At 41.9% G+C, this 19463-nt stretch overlaps 1 protein-coding gene across 5 annotated transcripts in view; it reads left to right on the top strand.

The window, feature by feature from the left end:
* TPD52 (tumor protein D52) overlaps positions 1-19463 on the top strand; it is a 132018-nt gene that overhangs the window by 29436 nt on the left and 83119 nt on the right. For 2 of the 5 annotated variants that reach the window (XM_069779562.1, XM_009915555.2), the window contains exons 2-8: positions 975-1090; positions 3428-3576; positions 4455-4556; positions 5612-5638; positions 10041-10082; positions 11523-11571; positions 12694-14209. In XM_069779562.1, the coding sequence (XP_069635663.1) occupies positions 975-1090; positions 3428-3576; positions 4455-4556; positions 5612-5638; positions 10041-10082; positions 11523-11571; positions 12694-12810 (602 nt within the window). In that variant the 3' untranslated portion in view covers positions 12811-14209. Of the gene's footprint in view, positions 1-974; positions 1091-3427; positions 3577-4454; positions 4557-5611; positions 5639-10040; positions 10083-11522; positions 11572-12693; positions 15436-19463 lie in introns of those variants that run through there. The other 3 variants (XM_009915556.2, XM_009915558.2, XM_069779563.1) reach the window with 3 other exon arrangements.

Here is a 19463-nt window from a genome sequence, read left to right as displayed (position 1 = left end):
AATTTGTTTGTTGCATTAAAAGGAGTTTAAAGTGATCTTACTGCAAGCACTAAGGAGTAAGAATAAATGAATCTTTAAAGTGAGTGCATCATAGTAATACAAATAATACCATTCTCCTTCCTTTTACTGAAGCTGTGACCATAGGGATGTTTGGGATTCATACAGAGGAGTTTGGCAGAGTTTTGGTTTCTGGGTTTGGAAGGGGAAGAGGCAGCGGTGTGAGTGGATGCACATCCTCATCAGTCCCTTCTCACCATTCCACTGGTTTGTCTGAAGTGATGGCCTTTTGTTCCCAAGCTCCTTCTCCATGCTTCCCATCTGTTTAATGTCTAGGCGCAAACCAATAGCTTGCTTCTGGTTCCACAATACCTATGACTTTCTACCCCAGTGGTCCCAGCTACTAGGGACAGAGAGATTGAGCAGGGTAAGGGAAAGGAGTTTCTACTTGCAGTGCAACCCTGTTCTCAGCTGTTGCTGAGCTTGCTTTTTGCCACGACTGCTCCCAGTATGCTGAGAAACGGGCATTCTTTAATCTGATCCAGAGAGCAGGGAGGGAGGGAGCCTCTGCATTGGTCTCGAGCACCTCCAGTGCTTCCAGAGTTTCTGTGCCGCGTGAGCAAGAGAGAACAGAGAGCACATGGACTCCTGGGCAAAGGCTGTGTAGGAACCACTGGTTGGGACATAGCATTCTGCGCCTTGGTTTTTATCAGAGTAGTGGCATGCGTTGTTCTCAGTATGTTTCCAGTCTCTTCTTAGTGCAGCAGTTGCAATTACATTAAGCTTTAATAAAACTCGATAGAACAAAACAGCCAGCAAAATTCCTCCAGTTTCCTGTAAGCACTCGGGGAGTGTGACTTTGGTGTCGTCTCATCAGTTTTCTTTTGTCCACTGGCACAAAAGGGCTGTATATTAACATTAGCTGCTATCTGGCAGACATGTGATGATCTGACTTCTAATGGTTTATTCACCTCAAGGGCTGCTGAGAAGTGACTCTATACCTGAGGTTGGAGAGGATGCTGCTGCTACAGTTGATATGGCAGAAACACTCTCTGAAGAAGAACAGGATGAGCTGAGAAAAGAGCTTGCTAAGGTAAATATCTTGCAAATAGTTCTTAAACTGGTTTTGAGAATGAAAATCTGGGATAATGCTGTCTTTGAACATACAGTTAATGCTTTGCATATTTATTCTGTGAGTGTCTGAAGCCGGGTGCGGCTGTCCTGTGTATTGCAAGGAGGGAAAGGGAAGGTGTCAAGGAGAGAAGAACAGCCAGTTCTAGCTATGGAGGATTAAGCTAGAAGTGCTCAGTGTACAGATCTTAAACCGAGATGCATAAACGCCTTTTTTTCCCCTCAAGTGAGAAGGGGGTAAATAAGATGCCAAAGAGAACATGGTTGGAAGCCAAAACCAAGTGTTGTCTCAACTGTTGTGGAATAACTAAAGCTGTTGTTTTCATGAAGGATGCTTTGTAGTAATATCTGTGTAGACACTGTTTTGCTAATGTCTAGCCATGTAGTCTTGTCCATAGTTCATATAGCAGAATTTTTTTTAAGAGCGAGTTAAAGTAGCATTGTTTGAAGGACAGTCAAATATTCAGCCTGATACATTGTACTGGTTTTGGCTGGGATAGAGTTAATTTTCTTTCTAGTAGCTGGTACAGTATTATGTTTTGGATTCAGTATGAGAAGAATGTTGATAACACACTGATGTTTTCAGTTGTTGCTCAGTAATGTTTAGTCTAAAGTCAAGGATTTTTCAGCTTCTCATGCCTAGCCAGCCAGAAGGCTGGGGGGGGCACAAGAAGTTGGGAGGGGACACAGCCAGGACAGCTGACCCAAACTGGCCAAAGGGGTATTCTATACCATGTGATGTCATGCCCAGTATATAAACTGGGCAGATTGCTGCTCAGGAACTAACTGGGCATTGGTCAGCAAGTAGTGAGCAATTGCATTGTGCATCACTTGGTTTTTATATGCCAATTTTTAAATTATTATTATTATTGTTGTTATTATCATAATTATTATTTTCTTCCTTTTTGTCCTATTAAACTGTTCTTATCTTATCTCAACCCATGAGTTTTACTTCCACCCCCCCCCCCCCCCCTTCTCTCCCCCATCCCACTGGGTGGTGGGGGAAGTGAGTGAGCAGCTGTGTGGTGCTTAGTTGCTGGCTGGGCTTAAACCACAACATACATGCATTTCAAAAGTTATCAGAGTCAAGCTTTATTGAGTAACCAGTCTTTTTTCTTTTGTAGCTCTGTGTGACTTTAGGACCCTAATAAGAGACACTAACTTAAGTCTAAGGTTGGCAAACAAACGTTAGCTGTGAAATGAGCACATTTAATGCAGTCTTGGTTTTTGTAGTCTTGAGTATTATTTCATGCCAGACCAATCAGCTGAAGATGGTAAGGGAAATCTGGTCCTGCTAGGGTACGTCACGCTGGACTTCAGACAGATATCCAAACCAAAGGTACATTGAAGATACTGGTATTTCCTCAAAGCAGCTTAAATGAGTGGGCAGCCTGATACTCTGAAGTAGGGTGGTCCAGTCTGTGTGAGGAAGTAGGGCTGGATGTATGCCTTCGCCTTTGTACATATGGCCTTAGTGCCTCTGTCACATCCATATAGCCCACAGAATGGTATCATAAAACTATTCTGAGATCTCTGATCGTGATCTGGTCATGCTTCTGTGAGAAGCTTAAGTGACCATCTATGTAAAGAAGGAAGCATACAAATGATACAGTTTTCTAGTTGCTGAACAGGTGATGTGGTTTTTTTGTGGGTTTTTGGTTTTTTTTTTTTTTTTTGAGGGGTGGGTTTTTTTTTGTTTGTTTGTTTTTGTGTGTTTTGGTTTTTTGTGGTTTTTTTGTTTGTTTGTTTTTTTAAACTGCTCAGTCTGTCTGCCACCATTTCCACCCCTGCTCTGGGGAAGGCACTCCTCTGGCTGGATCCAGCCTACAATTGCTGGCTTAAGCCACAAAAGAACCTTTCTGTTCAAGCAAGGAGACAAAACTTGCGTATGGATCAGACATGCTCTGAGCTTCCTGATACTGGTCATACATTGGTGTTTCTTCTGATGTGGAAGGAGAATACAGGCTTGGCGATTGTCCCAGGTTTGACTAATCTTCAAGCTTCACATAGGCTAATGTTGTCTAAAGGTAATGATTTCTAACTGTATGGTCTTTTAGTTACCAACTCCCTTGTGCATATTCCAGTAACAGCTAGCTGTAGGTAGATTACTTTTCTCACTAGCTCTTGTTGTAGACTATGTTGGATTTCCCTTTTAGTATTTAGAAACAACTGTGAGGCAATGTTACAAAAGTGTTAGCCCTCCCATTACTAATGCCTAGTAGATGTTTTAATAAATACATAGTTAAATGGCTGGGTATATTGCTTGTTAACTTACCTCTCATCAATTCTGCTGCCACAGGTGGAAGAGGAAATCCAGACGCTTTCACAAGTGCTAGCTGCCAAAGAGAAGCACCTAGCAGAAATCAAGAGAAAGCTGGGAATTAACTCATTACAGGAACTAAGGCAGAACATTACCAAAAGCTGGCAAGATGTTACATCAACTACAGCGTATGTACCAGTTCACAGTGATTGCCTCAGCTGTTGAGGTGAAAACTGTGTAGTACTTGTGTCATGTCTAAACCCTCTGTTCTTGTGAAATAACATGAGTGTAGATAACAAAAAGTAAGGTTGCACTAAAACTTATCTGGATAAATCATTATCGATTTCTTTCAAGAAGGCCTCTACTAGCCATATCATCTCATGCCAAATAAGAATGATTGACCATAATATGGGTGATTCTAATATACTTTTTGTCTGACAGATCTGAGATACCATTACTGAGATACCAAGGTGTCCTATGTCCAACAGAATACCTCTCTTTTCCAGCCTGCAAAAATTGTTGTAAACTGAGCTCACGCAGGAATAGTGCAAAGTCACAGTTAATGATCTTGCCAAACACAACTGTTAGCTTATGGTCTAGAGTGAACAGCCTTCTGCAGTTAATGACTACACAGAATGTAAGAGGATGTACCTCAAACTTTTTATGGTGAAGTTTATTGACAAAACCATTCACTACAAGATTTTAGACACTTGGCACAAAAAATAGACCTCTGTTCTTTTTCAGTGTGTGTGCATGGTGTTGTTTTCTTGTTTTTTTTTGGTGTGGGGGTTTTTTTGGTGGTTTTTGTTTTGTTTTTTAAAAGTCCTACAATAGCAGATAGCATCTGTTCTGGGTGCATGTTGGTGAACCTGATCTGAAGTCAGAGGTGACAGAGATGCTGTAGCCAGAAGGGACTGCAATGGCTCAAAATAATCTCTTAAGCAGTTTGTCCATTTGACCCCAAAGTTGAAGTATACCTCTGGGTTTGATACAAGTTTACATACACTAAAAGGTTCCTTATGTGTTCTATTAAAATAACTACAGACTTGATTTTATTTGAACACAGATACAAGAAAACGTCAGAAACCCTGTCTCAGGCTGGTCAGAAGGCTTCTGCTGCTTTTTCATCTGTTGGTTCAGTCATAACCAAGAAGTTTGAAGACGTCAGGTAGGTTTCTTTAGCTTTTCCCAAGTAGTTGCATTTTTTATTTAAGCAGGTGATCACTGAAACAAATTTATGCTGTTAACATACTAGCACTTCTAAAAGTTAATCTATCAAGAACCCTTAGCATGTTTTAAGAGAGCTGAGCGACTTGCTGCAAAATCTGCTTGTATGTCCTCACTGATGCAGAAGAGTTCTGTGGTGTGTATTTTGTATATGCAAGAGAAGCAATGTATGCTATTACCTCCACTGCTACTCTTACTTTTCTGGTAGGATTGCAGGTGGTGGTGTCTCTGCCTGCCTCTGTGTGATGCACATAGCATTGTCAGTTCTGTTCTCTGACTTTCTCAGCTAGTGGAATACTACCTTTAAACAACGGGTGTCTTTAACTGTTTGTGGTTTGGTTGTTGTTTTTTTTTTTGTGGTTTGGTTGTTGGTTTTTTTTTGTGGTTTGGTTGTTGGGGTTTTTTTTGTCTTATGTGTGATTCCTTTCAGGTGTGTTTTATTTCTTTGTAAGTGGTTCTACCTTGTAGCAGTGGCTTGATTTTATTACCTTTTTCATAGACTATTGGTACTTTTTAATTATTAAATATTGGCATACAACATATTTTGACCTTGTGTCAACTGACACAGCCCTTCATGCAAATTAGGTAAGTTTGGTGGTCATTTCTAGCACTATTGTAAGCTGCATGTAAAACTCTTCCTGGGTGCAATCCAATCATATTCTTAGCTTACAATTCTTTGTTTGATTATATAATTTTTACTACTGGAACATATACAACTATTCATCTCTGCTTGTAATTTGTTGCAAATAGTGGATCAAACTTATTTTTCAATTATTGGACTAATAAAAATTCACACATTCTAACAGAATATTGCTGCATTGGAAAGCAGTGTAATAAAATCAGCCCTCTGTTTTAAAGTGCTGCCATTAACCTCTTTCTTGCTTTCTGAAGTCTAGTGACAAAACACTTTGAGGTGCAGTTACACAGTTACATATTTTTCTTCAGATTTATCAGAACTTCCTTTCTCTCTTTAATGCTTACTCTGGCATTGTGCAGACTACAGGCATTTTCACATTCCTTTAGGTAAGGTGGGCGCAAGAATTTTTTCTGAAACTAAGCATGTAGTCAGACTGTCTCAGTTAAAATCTTTAAGTTTTGTCTGTAAAAGGTAATTTCTTTTTTTTTTTTTTTTTCATCCAGTGTTATATGTAAAACTGAAGCTCTTTTAATGTCAGGGAAGATGTTTCTTCATGTTCACCTGGTAACTATCCCAGAACATGAAATCTTGAGAATACATAATAATCAGTTAGTCTCTCTTCCTTGTAAGAAAGGAATCTGTTGAATTTTGTGAAGACACAGAATATGGTTTTGAGGTCAATGGCATGCAGAACTCCTCCTTCTCTTTGTCTGTACAGTGTTTGTGCCTTGACAGAGTAGAAATTTTCCCTTTTTTGTGTCTATTACAATGGCTGTTTAGCATTGTGACTTTAATCAAATTACTGGAGTCTAAATGTAAAATAGTTTATGCATTCTCTGTTCATAGTTTGTCCAGTGAAAGAGTCCTTATCTTTGAGTTGATTACTTTAGCAGCTCCAGATACTGCATATTTTAGTTACCTTGTCTGCATTGCCTTTTATCTGCCTAGTCTAAGCAAATGTGCAATGTTAAGTTTTCAGCAGTTAAAATTCCTGTGTAGCAACTTCTGTCTATTGCCTCTCATCCTGTGTATGCACACCTCTGAGTCTGGCTTCATCTTTTCTGTACTCTTCCACTAATTAGCTAAAGACAGCAGTAGGACCTCTATAAAGATGTAGGGATCTGGCTCCTAGAATACTAACTAGGAGCTATAGCCCCAGGGGCAGTGCCTGGGGAGGAGATGGGCAGCAGCACAGGATGCTATCAGACTCTGAAGTGAGCTCAGTTTGCTCAAGTATAAGAATAGCAGCCTGTCTGAAAGACCTCCCCTTTAGCATCAGTAAGACAAAGGGAGCCTGGAAGATGTCTCTAACTTCTGGATGTGGAGCTCGGCTCACTTAACAGGCTTCACCTTTCTTGAGGCTATGGTGTTCCCTTACTAGTATTAGACTATTGCATTTGACAAGGACCAGCAGAGACTCATAGCTCTCTTCTGGCTTCAGCAATTTAATATCTCAAAAGAAGTGTCCTAATTACTCAAGTTAGTGCCTAGGTGGGTGTTGAGTACTCTGTCAGAAACTGGGCCACTGGGAGGGAATGTAACAGGGCCAGAGGAGTTGACACTGTTGTGCTTCTTGGGGAGAATCACAGCAATGGAAACTCAAGGTGGTGTTATAAATAGAGGAGCAGCTGGGTTGAAAAACAAAACAAAAAAATTGGGAAGAATTAGTCCTGTTCAAGATCTTAGTTGCACTTAAATAGGAGATTAAAAACCTTAGAGTTTTTTGTTTTTTGTGAGGACCAAGTTCATCTGGGATTCAACTAGTGAATTCAGGTCCCAGGGTTATGTGACTACTCAAGTGGCGTCTACTTTTAAGACTGCGCAAGTCTGAACTTTCTAAAGTTTTAGATGCCCAAGTTTTTTGCTGGAAATGAGAATTGATGGGCCTGATACTTACTTGAACAAATACTGAATATGCAGGTGCATTTTTATTCTTAAACTCCTATGTGGCTGCTTCATTGTGGCTTTGCTTTTCTTGGACTGTTTTAGCTTACGGACTTCTTAGCTGTAATGGCATGATTTCTACTGTGTTGGACTATTTCCACATTCCATGCAGCTAACATCACATGCAGGTCTTAATTCTTGCATTGCAAAGTGATTTTGAAGGGAGTTGTAAAAGGGAGTAAGGCAGCTGGTGGAGCTGTGAACTTGGAAAGTACTGAAATAGAGAAGAAGAGAGGGGACTGGTAGTGTGAAGTCAGTGCATTATTGCTTCCTTTTTGTGTTTGTTTCCTCTGCTTTTTGTTATGCTGAAAATGAACTCTGTTCTTTCTTAGGTTTCTCTTAATACCTTTATTCTCCTTTATAAGAATGTTTTGACCTTTAGATGAGCTAGCCATCCTTGTGTATGCAACATCAGTATTATGTGCAAAAAACCAGTAGTACCAAGATGTAGTGCTCTGCAAACTTCCTGAGCAATCGTGACTTTGCACTTAGCTCCTCTTGTACTGCATCCATATTATGGAGCAGAAGTCCTCATCTTTGCCCTGTTCTGAGACTGCAGAATAACTTTCTTTGCTTGCTTTGGAAATCTGATATGATCATGGACACCTAAATATCATCATTGATCAGCATATCAGCTGGAAACCTAACTATTAACAAAAGCAAATAACTAGTGCTTATGTACTCTTAAGCCCATGTTTTCCAGGCAGGGACTCTGGCATATCTCCTTATGCATTTTCAAAATGTGAGGCAATGTAGTAGCTATAAAAAATAATTACATAAAGGATAAGAAAGCTTTTAATGCAGCTGGAGAGCAACTTATTGTGCCTTTTTTGGTTTTATATTTTTTAAAAGGCTAGGGGTTGGTTCGCTTGTGAGCATTGTAAAAAGGGCTTCTCTTCAAACCGCCCAACTTGATGGCCTAGTTCAGTGAGTGCTTTGTGGCATTCTGTCATTTGTGAAAAGAAATACAAGTTCTCTTCTTTGTAAAGCTTTTCAAGGCTTAATCGTGCTTCTTTGCACTACTTGAAGAATGGGTGATTTGATGTTAAAAAAAGATGAACTGCAGTTATCTAATCAAGTTGTCTTGCAAAACAGCTGTGCTAAAACTATATACTGTCTTATGGTGACACTTTACAAAATGGATACTGAGTATATGTAAGTGTATTGTACAACAGCAAGTAAATCCATGAATGTATGAATAGTTCTTCCATTAAGTGATCTCTATGAGATTGAAGTAAACTTCCCTAGACACCTTTTAAAAGATCTGCAGTACACCACAGGTTGTTGCTCTTGTGTGAACAGGTCTACAGACTGTAAATATATATGGGGAAAAGAAGGTAACTTTTACCCTCTTTAGCCTTAAACTTCTTGCAGGGTGAGGGGAAGTGGCTGAACGTGACTGGGCAAAGAGAACTAGTTAGTATCAGTGTAGTTCTGTACTAAAACTTGGCCCATAGCAAGACCAGAACTTGTAGTAATCCACATCACAGCGAGGAATATAAATTACACTCCAGAAGACAATCAGCTTCTACGTTCTCTGGAAAAGTCTGTGGAAGCCAAACCATCTGTGAAGATGAAACAGCAGAAATGGGGTTGGGGAAAGGGATGGAACATGGCCACACATTACTGATGTTGTGTCAGGACAGCATCTGGCCTTTGTGTATCTGATTCACAGTACACTGTACTTACAAACCAACCTTCAATTGTGCATCTGCCTTAAGGGATCCCAACCTTAAGGGAACTTTTAATGTGTATAGTTGTTTCTTCTATCACTGTATTCTACTGATGAGCCTCCTGAAGGAATCTCTTAACTCATTCTGCAAAGAACCTTCTTTCTTCTGTGAGTGTGTCTTCCATTGTGCTGAAATACTAATTGGAGTTGTGGAGGTGCATCAAATATGAGAGGTTTTTGTTTTGGTTTTTTCCCCCTAGCAATTGCCTGGAAAATATTCTCTTGAAGTACATCATAAAGCCCAGTCAAAATTTGACATTCCAAATATAGTTATGAAAAACAGTGATCATCAGTTTTTCTAACTTAGTATTGTGGTATTTTACAAGAAACATTTAACATACAAGACTGATTTGTATCAAGAGTAAACAGGGTTTTTCTAGGATATGGAACTAAATTAGATTACAGATGGTCTTGAAGTTATTTGGGAGCTCCTTAACCTATATCCAGTCACCTTCTAGGAGTAGGTGTGTATTGTCACTAAACAAACAGTAACTATATAGGAACACTGGCAGGTTACAGAAATCCTCCATGAATTTCAGAACAGGGTTGAGACTAGGATTTTCTCCCTGCCCCCAGCACAAACCTGACCTTGAATATAGACTGATGTGACTGCTCTTGGTACATAATTTATACTGACAAGCAGATAATTTGTATTGATGAGTATGGAAATCTTACACTGAATTGAAATGGAAGCCTTCTGAATGTAGGAATAATTCTTTCAGTAGGAAGATTATTTGATTGATAAGACTCGAGTGCTCACTTTCTACCTGATACCATCAAAACTGTAAATGCAGCATGACTGTCATTGCTTGAGAAACTTAATGAGTAGACAGACTGTTGCAGCTAAGCAGAATATGTACTAACAAGCATGGCATTTGAATCTTTCTAAAAACGAAAATAAGTTGTTGCAGCTTTTGCTCTGATGTACTTGTGTGTATGCATGGCTAAGCCATTTAAAAAAGCAAAACTAAGCAGTTACTATATAAGACTGCATAACTGTTTGGCTATTTACCAAATATAGTATCCAGAAGTCAGATCTCTAAGCCAATTTCTTCTCAGTCTATCACTTAAACTAACTTCTTGCTTTCTTTTTTCTTAATGCTGGCATTTAGTATACGCTCCATACAACATTCAATTAGCATGCCTATTATGAGGTAATGTATGCATAATCCAGCTGTTGGTTTTATTTCTTTTCATGTGTGGAATCAAGTCAAATTGAACTTACGTCAACTAACGTAGATTTAAAACAAAACCAAAAAACCCACCCAACTCTGTAATGGATTTCCTGCACTAACATATAGGATAAATTTTATTTCTGCTTAATGGTGGTGGTTATTGCACATCTGGAATGTGACCAAGTGCACTTCCCAGCTGTTTGGAGAACTATAACAACTTTTCCTTGACAGTTAGAAATGTAATGCTACTAAATGATTCCAAGTTTAAAAGGCAGTAGCTTGGCATTTGTTTTGGAACAATGAAAGTGAGTAAAAAATACTGTGGTTTCATAGAAAGCCTCTTGCCGAGTTGGAGTGCTTGCCTTTTCTCTCCCCTTGCTTGGCACTGTGTCCCTCCATCTCCTGAGAGAGTCTGGTTTGATATATATATGTGTGTGTGTGTATGCGTGTATATATATATATATATATATATATGTCACTGTGTGCTTTCCCAAATGAAAGAGTGCTACTAAGTGTGGGTGACCTACACAAATACCAAGCAAAGGGAGAAGGGAAGCTTAAGACCCTTTTTGAAAAAACCCTCCCGTCTTTCATCTTTTATATAATAATTTTACTTTGAATCTGCCACAAATCCTTAGTCCTGGTCTGCCAAAGGCAAGCATTTTCCATCCTGCATAAAGGCAGAAGAGGTGTACAAGCTATTGCACAAATTTGCAAATGGCAGTGGCAGCTAGTTAGAGCATTAAGCCACTTCTCTGACCCTAATAAATAATACACTGGCCCTAAGCATTGAAAATCCCAAGCGGTCCTGTTCTTCATATGCAGAATTTACCACTTGTAATCACAGCTGTCTCCAGCACTTAAAAGGCAAGGGGGAGTCTGCCTTAAATTTAGCGTGTTAGCAGAAAATGCCACTGCAAACCATGTTTTGTTAATTGAACCCATAGCCTATTAAACTGAACTAGTTTTCCTATAACAAGTGAAAAATCTCTGATGACAAGCTTTCTTCAGCAAGAATATACTAGGCTAACCAGAAGTGATGACTAAGCTTTTCTGAACAAATCCTTTAAGACAGAAACCTGTTTGAAATCACTGGGAATAATAAGCTAAACCTAAAATACTTGCTACTTCCACTGTCCATGTTGTGATGAAAGATCCTATCACTGAGCCTGGTAATGCTTAGTTGGCAATGCCAAAGATACAAATGAGCTGCAACTTGAGTGTGTTTGAATTTTAGTTTTGTAGTACTTGAGGAGATCCAGATCTAAACTATTTTTAGGCTACCCTTAAAACAAGGAGAGAGCCCCAAACAAACAAAACTCATGCTGACATTGGAAAAAGCAACTGTCTGCTTGTTTTCTGATGTAGACTAATCAGATATGTTTTTAATTGTGTGGTTCCTTTTTTTTATTTTCCTAGAAATTCTCCTACTTTCAAATCCTTTGAGGAAAAAGTTGAAAACTTAAAGGTAAGCATTACTAAAAGGCCTCTGTGATTGTGGAGCTGTGGATGTGGAGAAAAGACTGAAGTGGACTCTGGGTAGCCTGTTTTTTAGTTACTGGTAAACTGTTGAAGATGCTTATATGACATCTTTTTAAATACTGTGGAAATGGCTTCTCTGCCTAATGATCCAAGAATAACAAAATGGGCTTCTGCACCTCTTACAGGAGGATGCCCTTAACTAGGAAGACAAACAGCTAGCTAAACTGCACAAACAGCTAGCATAACATACCTAGTATTATGTATCCAAAATGGTCTAGGCTTTTATTTCCATGCCTTCCTAAGGACTAGTATCCTACACAGGAAAGTAGCTTGGGATCTTTCTCTTAATTCTGGCATAAAATACGTAAGGCCTTAGTACCTTAATTTAAAATTTACTCACAAAAGCCTCAAGTGCCAGGAACAACCATTAATAGCTTCTCCAGGTAAAAAATCACTTCAGAAATAACTAATACATGTAACTGGAACCAGACTGGACTGTTCTTGTGGGCACACTGGGTTGGATGAGAAGCATGCAAGCAATAGCTTGGGGAGCTAGGCATCCCCTTGCAAACTAATTGGCATTAACACTCTGGCCATCCCACAGGATATATGTACACTGTAGAGGGAAGTGAAAAGGCAAACACATTACCTGGAGAAAGTAAAATAGTTGCTATGCTCCGCTAAAGATTTTGGGAATTGTTGTTGAGACTGAAAACTGTTCAAGGTCCTTTCTCGAGCAATACAGAAGCGAGTTTTAACTCTCAATGTTTCAAAGCCTAAATGGCTTGAAAGGCTGCATACCTGTATTCATTTTTAAGTGAGGGTGTGTCAACCTTCAGACTCTCTGGAATCAGGGCTGCTTCATGCTTTGTGAATCTCAAAGTCAGAGGGAGACTGCTATGTTAATCTGCTGCTGGTGATTGTTTTCTGCATGATACTTCAAGACTTGTCTTTGGACTATTGTGGAGGTAGCTCAGTCCTGGAAAAGCTTCTCTGCTGAAAAGGGTTATTAAACTTAGTCATGCAGAGGTACTGATTTTATACAGTTAAGCGTGTTTGGCATGCCAAGTAACTGCAATTTTATGCTGAGGTGCTCTCTATGTTCTAGTCTAAAGTTGGAGGAAGCAAACCTGCTGGGGGAGACTTTGGAGAAGTTCTCAACTCTGCTGCCAATGCCAGTGCCACAGAAACTATTGCAGAACAGACACAGGAGGAGACCCACTGAGATTCCTGCCTCTGTCCTGCTACCCACTGCCAGATGCTGCAAGCAAAAACTAAGCACACTTGTAATGTTCTTTGCGCTCTTTCAACCATATGTGCTTTTATTTAGCACGTAGCTATTTTACCAGATTAACTGATACCAAGCTTGTTTGTGGGTTCAAAATATTTTTGAAACTAAAATACATTGTTTGGGGTTTTGTGTGGGAAGGGGAATTTTTATGCCTTTCAAGCATTTAAAGGACTTATCTGTAATTTGAAGGCAACCTTTAAAATATAGCAATGAAAAAAAAAACCTCTTTTGAGAAGTTAATTATACTGTACATATACTGTGGATACATAATTTCTTTTGAATCTGTAGCTACTGCTCAACTTAATCATTATGAATCTACTGCTGCTGCCGCCAAACTGAAGCTTGTTACTTCACTCCATTGTGATTATTTTAGTTAAGGGTTGCCTGCCCGGGACACTGGACTAGGAGGATCACTCCCAGCTAAAGAAAGGACTTCTGCTTCAGCAGGCTTTAAACAAGTTATTCATAGCAGGATTACATGTGGGTAGGAATGTACTGTCTTACAAGCATGTTCCTCATACAACAGTTGCGGATAGGGTAATATATAACCTCTAAAACTCACTGATTTGTCTGGATTATCCACCTAGCAAACTTCTGAGCATCACAAATGGAAGCAAAATGCCTAATAGTGCTGGTTTGGTTCAGTCACAATAACATTTTCAGACTTGGTTTTTGTACATGATGTTAACGTGGTAAGATGCACTCTTCTGAAGTTTCGATCAGTTGTGAATAGGTTCATCTTAATTCACACATGGTGGCGTCACATATACACTAACAAAGCATGGATTCTAAGAATAAGCCTGAGCACGGAAGTGGTTCTTTTTTAGGCAGCAAGAGAATCGCTCTCAAATGCTAATGTTGTTTCCGTTGTAGGCTGACCATTGAAAACATCTGCTACACCGTCTGGTTTTTTTTTGTTTGTTTCGTTTTTTTTAACATGTTAAAGGCCTGTTCCACTGGCACCCCTATTCCTGTTTAAGACTCCAGGACTCCAGAAATGTGTTTTGAGAGGTGCAGCATCATACTGCAGCATAGCTGTCTTATAAGATCTGTTCTCCTACATGTTGCTTTATCTGATGTACTCTTCAAATTTCTTGTATTTTGTATGTTTCTGGCGCATGGTGTCAGTATGGTTAGAACTTTTGGCAAGTGTTTTATCACTGTGCTTAGAACTGGAAACAAGTTTTGAAACATTTGTGTGAAATCCATGAAACTTCCAGCTGCCACCAATGTCTGGAGGAAAAAAATGTTGGCTCCTGACAACCTTGTTAGCATGTCAGATGTAGTATATATGCTTAATTACATGTGAGAAGCTTAATAAAAACCTGTATGTGAGTTATGTATTGTCCTGTGAATATGGAAGATTATATAAATAAGAATTTTTTATTTCTGATTGAAACAGTCCTGTAAGTGTGGTTTCAGGGTAGTGTTATCTATACTACTGAACTAGGGTGAATCTGTGTGGATGAGCTTGGCCTTCCCAGAGAAGACTAGGCCTAGGTTGACTTCTAGTAATTCTAGCAATTAACTTCTAGCAATTAAACTGTCCTGATTCTATTGGGAAGTTCAGAAAATGGGTTGAGATGTACCCTCAGCCTCTGACAGCCACACCTCAACGAAGGTGGGGAGAATGGAATGACACAGTGGGAGTGGAGCTCTTTGCCTACGGGGTCAATACCATGTAGGGCAGGTGCTACGGGAACATGATCCTTGTTGTATGGGTTCTTTTTTTATTTATCTAACTGATAAACAGAAGGGTCATCTAGTCCAGAGTTGGGCTTTCTGGGTTGTGAAGGAAGATGGGTTTTTTCTTTTCAAAGGCCCAGTGGCTGCACCGTTGGGTCTGTAACACATCACACTCGGCTTCGCAGCTGCCTCTTGCTCTGCCTGCGCCCTCCCCTTGAGCGCAGGTAGCCTTGGGGTGGCTGCTGCAATTTTAAGTTTTACTTCCAGGGCTGGGCGTGTTAACGTCGCAGCCGCCATCTACCTCCTGTTCCCCGCGGCGGGACCGCCGCCGTCTCTACTCTCGGCCGGCCAGGCGGGCTCCGCAGGCCGCCGGGCTCGCTCCGTCCCCTCAGCCGCCGGCCCCGCGGACGGGCTGCTCGCCCCTTCCCCGGGCCCACGGCGGCTACGAGCCCGCCCTGGACGGCTTTCCCTGCACCGTCCCCCTGCCCCCGCAAGCCGCCTCGGCGGGAGACCGGCGGAGGGGAGCGGGCGCCGCGGTCAGCCGGGTCTGCTCCTCCGGCAAGAGCGCCCGGGCCGCGCCCGGCCTCCCGCCCGCGGAGCGGGCGCCAAGATGGCGGCGGCCCCGCCTCAGCCGGCGCTCGGCGCGCTTGCGCCCGCCGCGCGGTCAGAGTTCGCGCTCCGCCCTGCAGGCGGACAGTCATGGCGGCGCCGAGCTGGGGCCTAGCCGCCGCCCGGGCCGGCGTTCGGCCGCGGCTGCCGGCGGCGAGGCGGTGCGGCGGTGCCCCGGCGGCGGGGCCGCCGGATGCCGGGGTCCTCCCGCAGCAGACGGAGGAGCGGCCGGGCAGCGGTGCCGCGGCCCCCGGCCCCCGGCAGGTGAGGGCGCGGCGGGGGTGGGGGGAGCCGGGGCAGTGTCCGGGGTGGGCCGTGGCCGTGCCGCCCCTGCAGTGCCTCCTGGCGGGCCTGCTGCCGCCTTCCTCTGCCGGCCGGCGCCGGCGGCCCGCCTCCCCCGCGGCTTCGCCTTTCCTTCCTGAAATGCCGGCGCTGCCTTCTGCCGTCAGCCTGCCCGGCTGGTCTCGCCCGTTCCTCTCTCGTCTCGCCCCTTCACCCGCCGCAGTAGAAGTCCTACAGAAATGCGCACGGCTCTTACGCTTGCTTTTTCTTCTTCTTCTTTTTTTTTTTTGTAACATACTCCTACAAAAATCTAACGCGGAAAGCGTGAGAGTGGTTTTGGGTGGGTAGAATGCACGGTACGGCTCTGTGGCAAAACTGTGTTCTGGATTTTACAGGCGGGGCAGGGGGGATGTGGAAGATCTTTTAATTAAAACAATTTTAGCAGGTCAGATCAAAAGCCTATTAGGGCAGTGCTCTGGAGATTCATAGTGGAAGTATGAAGGCTGCTGTGAATGAGACACCTGTGGAAATGCATGTGTGTGAAGGCGTCAAAAGAAGCAGCGGGGCAGGGGTTGAAAGAGTAGTGTATGTTAATGTGGAAAACCACAGTTCTCTGGGAAGCCGTTCTCAGGAGTAAAATTGAGGATCATGATGTGCTTGTCAAGGCCCACGCTGTGATGAGGCTAGAGCACAGATGATTTCTCAAGAGCAGACCCTGCTCCTGAACAACAGGAGCAGGGCAACAGGCTTGTATCATATCTTATGTGGCCTTGGTTTTCCTGTTATTCCACCATGAAAACAAATGTGAAGAGATAGATAACGAGCAGCAGTCTGCTATTTATTGAGGCTGCAGTGAGTGAGAGTCTGGAGCAAAGGACCACCCTGTAAACAACTCTCGGCTCCTGAAGAGTCTAAAAGATAGGTCCAAAACCTAGTTCATCATTGCCAAACAGGAAGGCTCTCAGAGGTGCAGTGGGGCCTTGATAGCTGGCATCTGTCATCCTCTGTGTTGTACGTAAGCGGTCGTGCCCCAGACCACTTCGGTTATATGCTTCTTGTTGTGAGTCTGTGGGTATGAGAATGTGAGTAAATGAAACTTGGGAAAGAATGAGTGTGAGTGGGTAAAATGAATGTAGAGATTTTGTGAATAACCATCACTTCCTGGCTGTTGCATTGATTTTTGTCATGCTGATTTTCCCACAGTGTCAGTTGTGACAGTGGCAGTTAACAGACGTCGAGGGAAACAGGAAAAAAAAGCAGTGTATGTGTGTACTACTAATGTATCGCAGAATATCTCTTCCAGGCTGAAAAGCCCTGACCTCTGTTTTTTCCTCAGGTGGAAGTGATTCTGTGCTGCTCTTCATCCTTTGTCACTCTTCTAACTTTTCCAGTTCTCTTTGACCACATCAGGGGCTGGGACTAATTGGAGTGTACCCCATAGGATATGGAGATTAATGCTGTGAATTAATATTGCAGGACTGGTTTAGTACTGGGATTGTAGAACTAGAAATGCCTCTGTCACTGAATCCAGGACCTGATTTCCCAAATACTGCATAATCTGTAACATTCTGTTTTGCACTGAATATCCACACTAGCAAGGCTGGCTGTAGAAAGGTCAATGGTCTGCCTAACCCAGGATGCTGTCTCAGGTGGTGTCCAAGGGGGATGTCCACAGAAGAGTTGAGGAGGGGATTCACTTGATTGAGCTGTAGAATATACTGAATGCTACTTCAGGGATTTGAGGGGTTGATTTTTTTTTTTCTTTTTTTTTTTTCCCCTTCTTTCTGTTGAAGTAAGAAGCTAGGAAACTATTCTTTTCTGTTTCTATCTAAAAATAAATTGTCATCAAGCCTTTAAAGATTAACTAACTCAAATGTTACATAGTATTTACAGCATCGCTTCCAAGTGGAATTATGTACATGAATATAAATAATGCAATACAGAAATCAAACTAGGAATATAAAATGAAGAGCTGGACTGCAACTCTGGATTTCACTCCATTCTGCTGAATTACTTTCTCACTTGAACAAGAGGAAGACCGGTAGCTTGCTTTGCAGTGTCACGGTGATGTTAAAAGCATACCAGTGAGATGAAGTAAGGTTGTCCTGAGTCTACTTTCATGCTGTTCTTAGCCAAGTTAGCAAAGCGCTCGGTGAGCCTGTGTGATTGATGATTATTCACTGTTTGCTCTTTTAAGAGTGTGCAGAAGAGGGAGTGGGTTTTGGTGAGAATGAGTTAGCAGTGAAAGATGGCGTACTGAAACAAGAGGAGAATGAAAGGGGTCTGACTTGCAGTGCAATCTGTTGGTTCTGTGTAATTTTCTTGAAATCACCTTTTCACCGGTTTTAACTGATTTTTGATTGCTAGGAAGTGTGTTATTTGGTAAATAAACTTTCCACAGCTGGGAGCAACCCTGATGCTAACATGGCATAAAGCTGGGTAGTACTTACGGGAAGGTGTGCTGGATGTTGCTGGAAAAACTCAAAGCATTATTAGGTGCCATGCATCTGCAGGATCTGCTCTTTCAAGTAGGAGGAATGTGGTCTTGCTCATCCCTTACCTGAACCGCAGCCAGAGGAAAGCTTGCGTTCCTTATCGCTGCTGGCAAATAGACAGGTACAAAGCGCTACTTGGCTTTTGGTGTACTTGCACCCTGTAAGAGCACAGAGATGTTATTTGGGTCCTTGGTGTTTCTGTTTCTTTTTGGGGCAGGGATAAGTTTGGTGATGTTTCTGTACTGGTTTCCTACGTCAGCTGTTTTTCCCTCATTTTTGAAACTGGATGAATGCCATGATATTTGGTAGGCAGTGGCTTATTTTAGGCAACTATCAGGAAACTTGATAAATGGGTGTGTTGACATGTTCATCTAAGGTGTTTCAGAAAGCATATTGATACTTTTTCCTAGGTAGCTTTTTAAGTGTTTTGGGCACAGCAGCAAATGTGGACTGCTGACCTTGCTTCATAGTTGCCTGGTGGTGGTCTCTGCTGTGTTGGTAATTTTTTAGGGTTTTGTATTGGGTTTTTTTCACCTTCAGTTTACAGTTCTGTTGTTACTGTTTTGCAAATAGTGAAACTTAAAGAGCAGGCACTTAAATGTTGATTAAAATTGTTAAAAGGTTAGCAACTTGTTAAGCAAAATATTCTGATACATCCACATGATACTTAATTTTGTCTACAGCAGGCAGCTTACTCCTTACTGCTTTTTCCTTCTGCATTTTTATGTATAGGTTTTGCATTCTAAACAACAAAAAAAAGACAAGTTCAAAGTTCTTTTCTTCTCTGTGGAATTGCTTAAAGAAATCTTTTAGAAGGACAGGAAATGCTTTAGGTGTTACCTTTATTTGCAGATTGAAGCTGTCTCCCTAGCAAAATAGGAAACCTTGCCTTTTAGGAAGGACACGATGATTTTTGTTGATAGGGTAGAGAAGTGGTTGTTGAGCTACGTTCATAGCTGGGTTACCAACGTTTGAAGAAAATGCAAGAATGAAGTAATTAGTTAAGAATAAGTTATTTCCCTGCACTGTGAACTGTAAGTAGTCCAAAAATAATTAAAAAATGAGTGGTGAAGCTTGTCCAATGTATTTTTAGATAGAAATGGGTTATCACTATGTTAGCTTTGCTACTGGTCACAGTGTGATAGAAGTTCTCTGTTGGTACCTTTTTACTTTATAGTACCAGGTTACAGACCACCAGGTGGGTGTCAGAGGCCAGTGACGTGAGCAGAAAGGCGGTTTTTGTTCACAAGTGGAGATTTCCAGCCTGTGGCTCGGCCAGGCGGGGGTCCCGCCGGGCAGGCAGGGATGCTGCTGCACTCGCTCACTGGGGTTTAGGTGAACCTCCGCGCCCGGCACAGCAGAGGGCATTGCTTGTTTCTAGATGTCGCAGGAAAAGCCGCACGTTTGAGGAATTTCCTATTTAGTTCCTTGAATACCGTGTTTTAAGGGAAAGCATTTCTTAAGAAGAAACGTAACTGACTTTCTCTAAAGTTCAGATGGAAGGGACTGGGTTAG

The sequence above is a fragment of the Haliaeetus albicilla genome, chromosome 3, assembly GCF_947461875.1.
Source record: "Haliaeetus albicilla chromosome 3, bHalAlb1.1, whole genome shotgun sequence".
In the NCBI taxonomy this organism is placed as follows: Eukaryota; Metazoa; Chordata; class Aves; order Accipitriformes; family Accipitridae; genus Haliaeetus; species Haliaeetus albicilla.
Note: the sequence above shows the minus strand (reverse complement) of the source record. Positions and strands in the feature narration are given on the sequence as shown.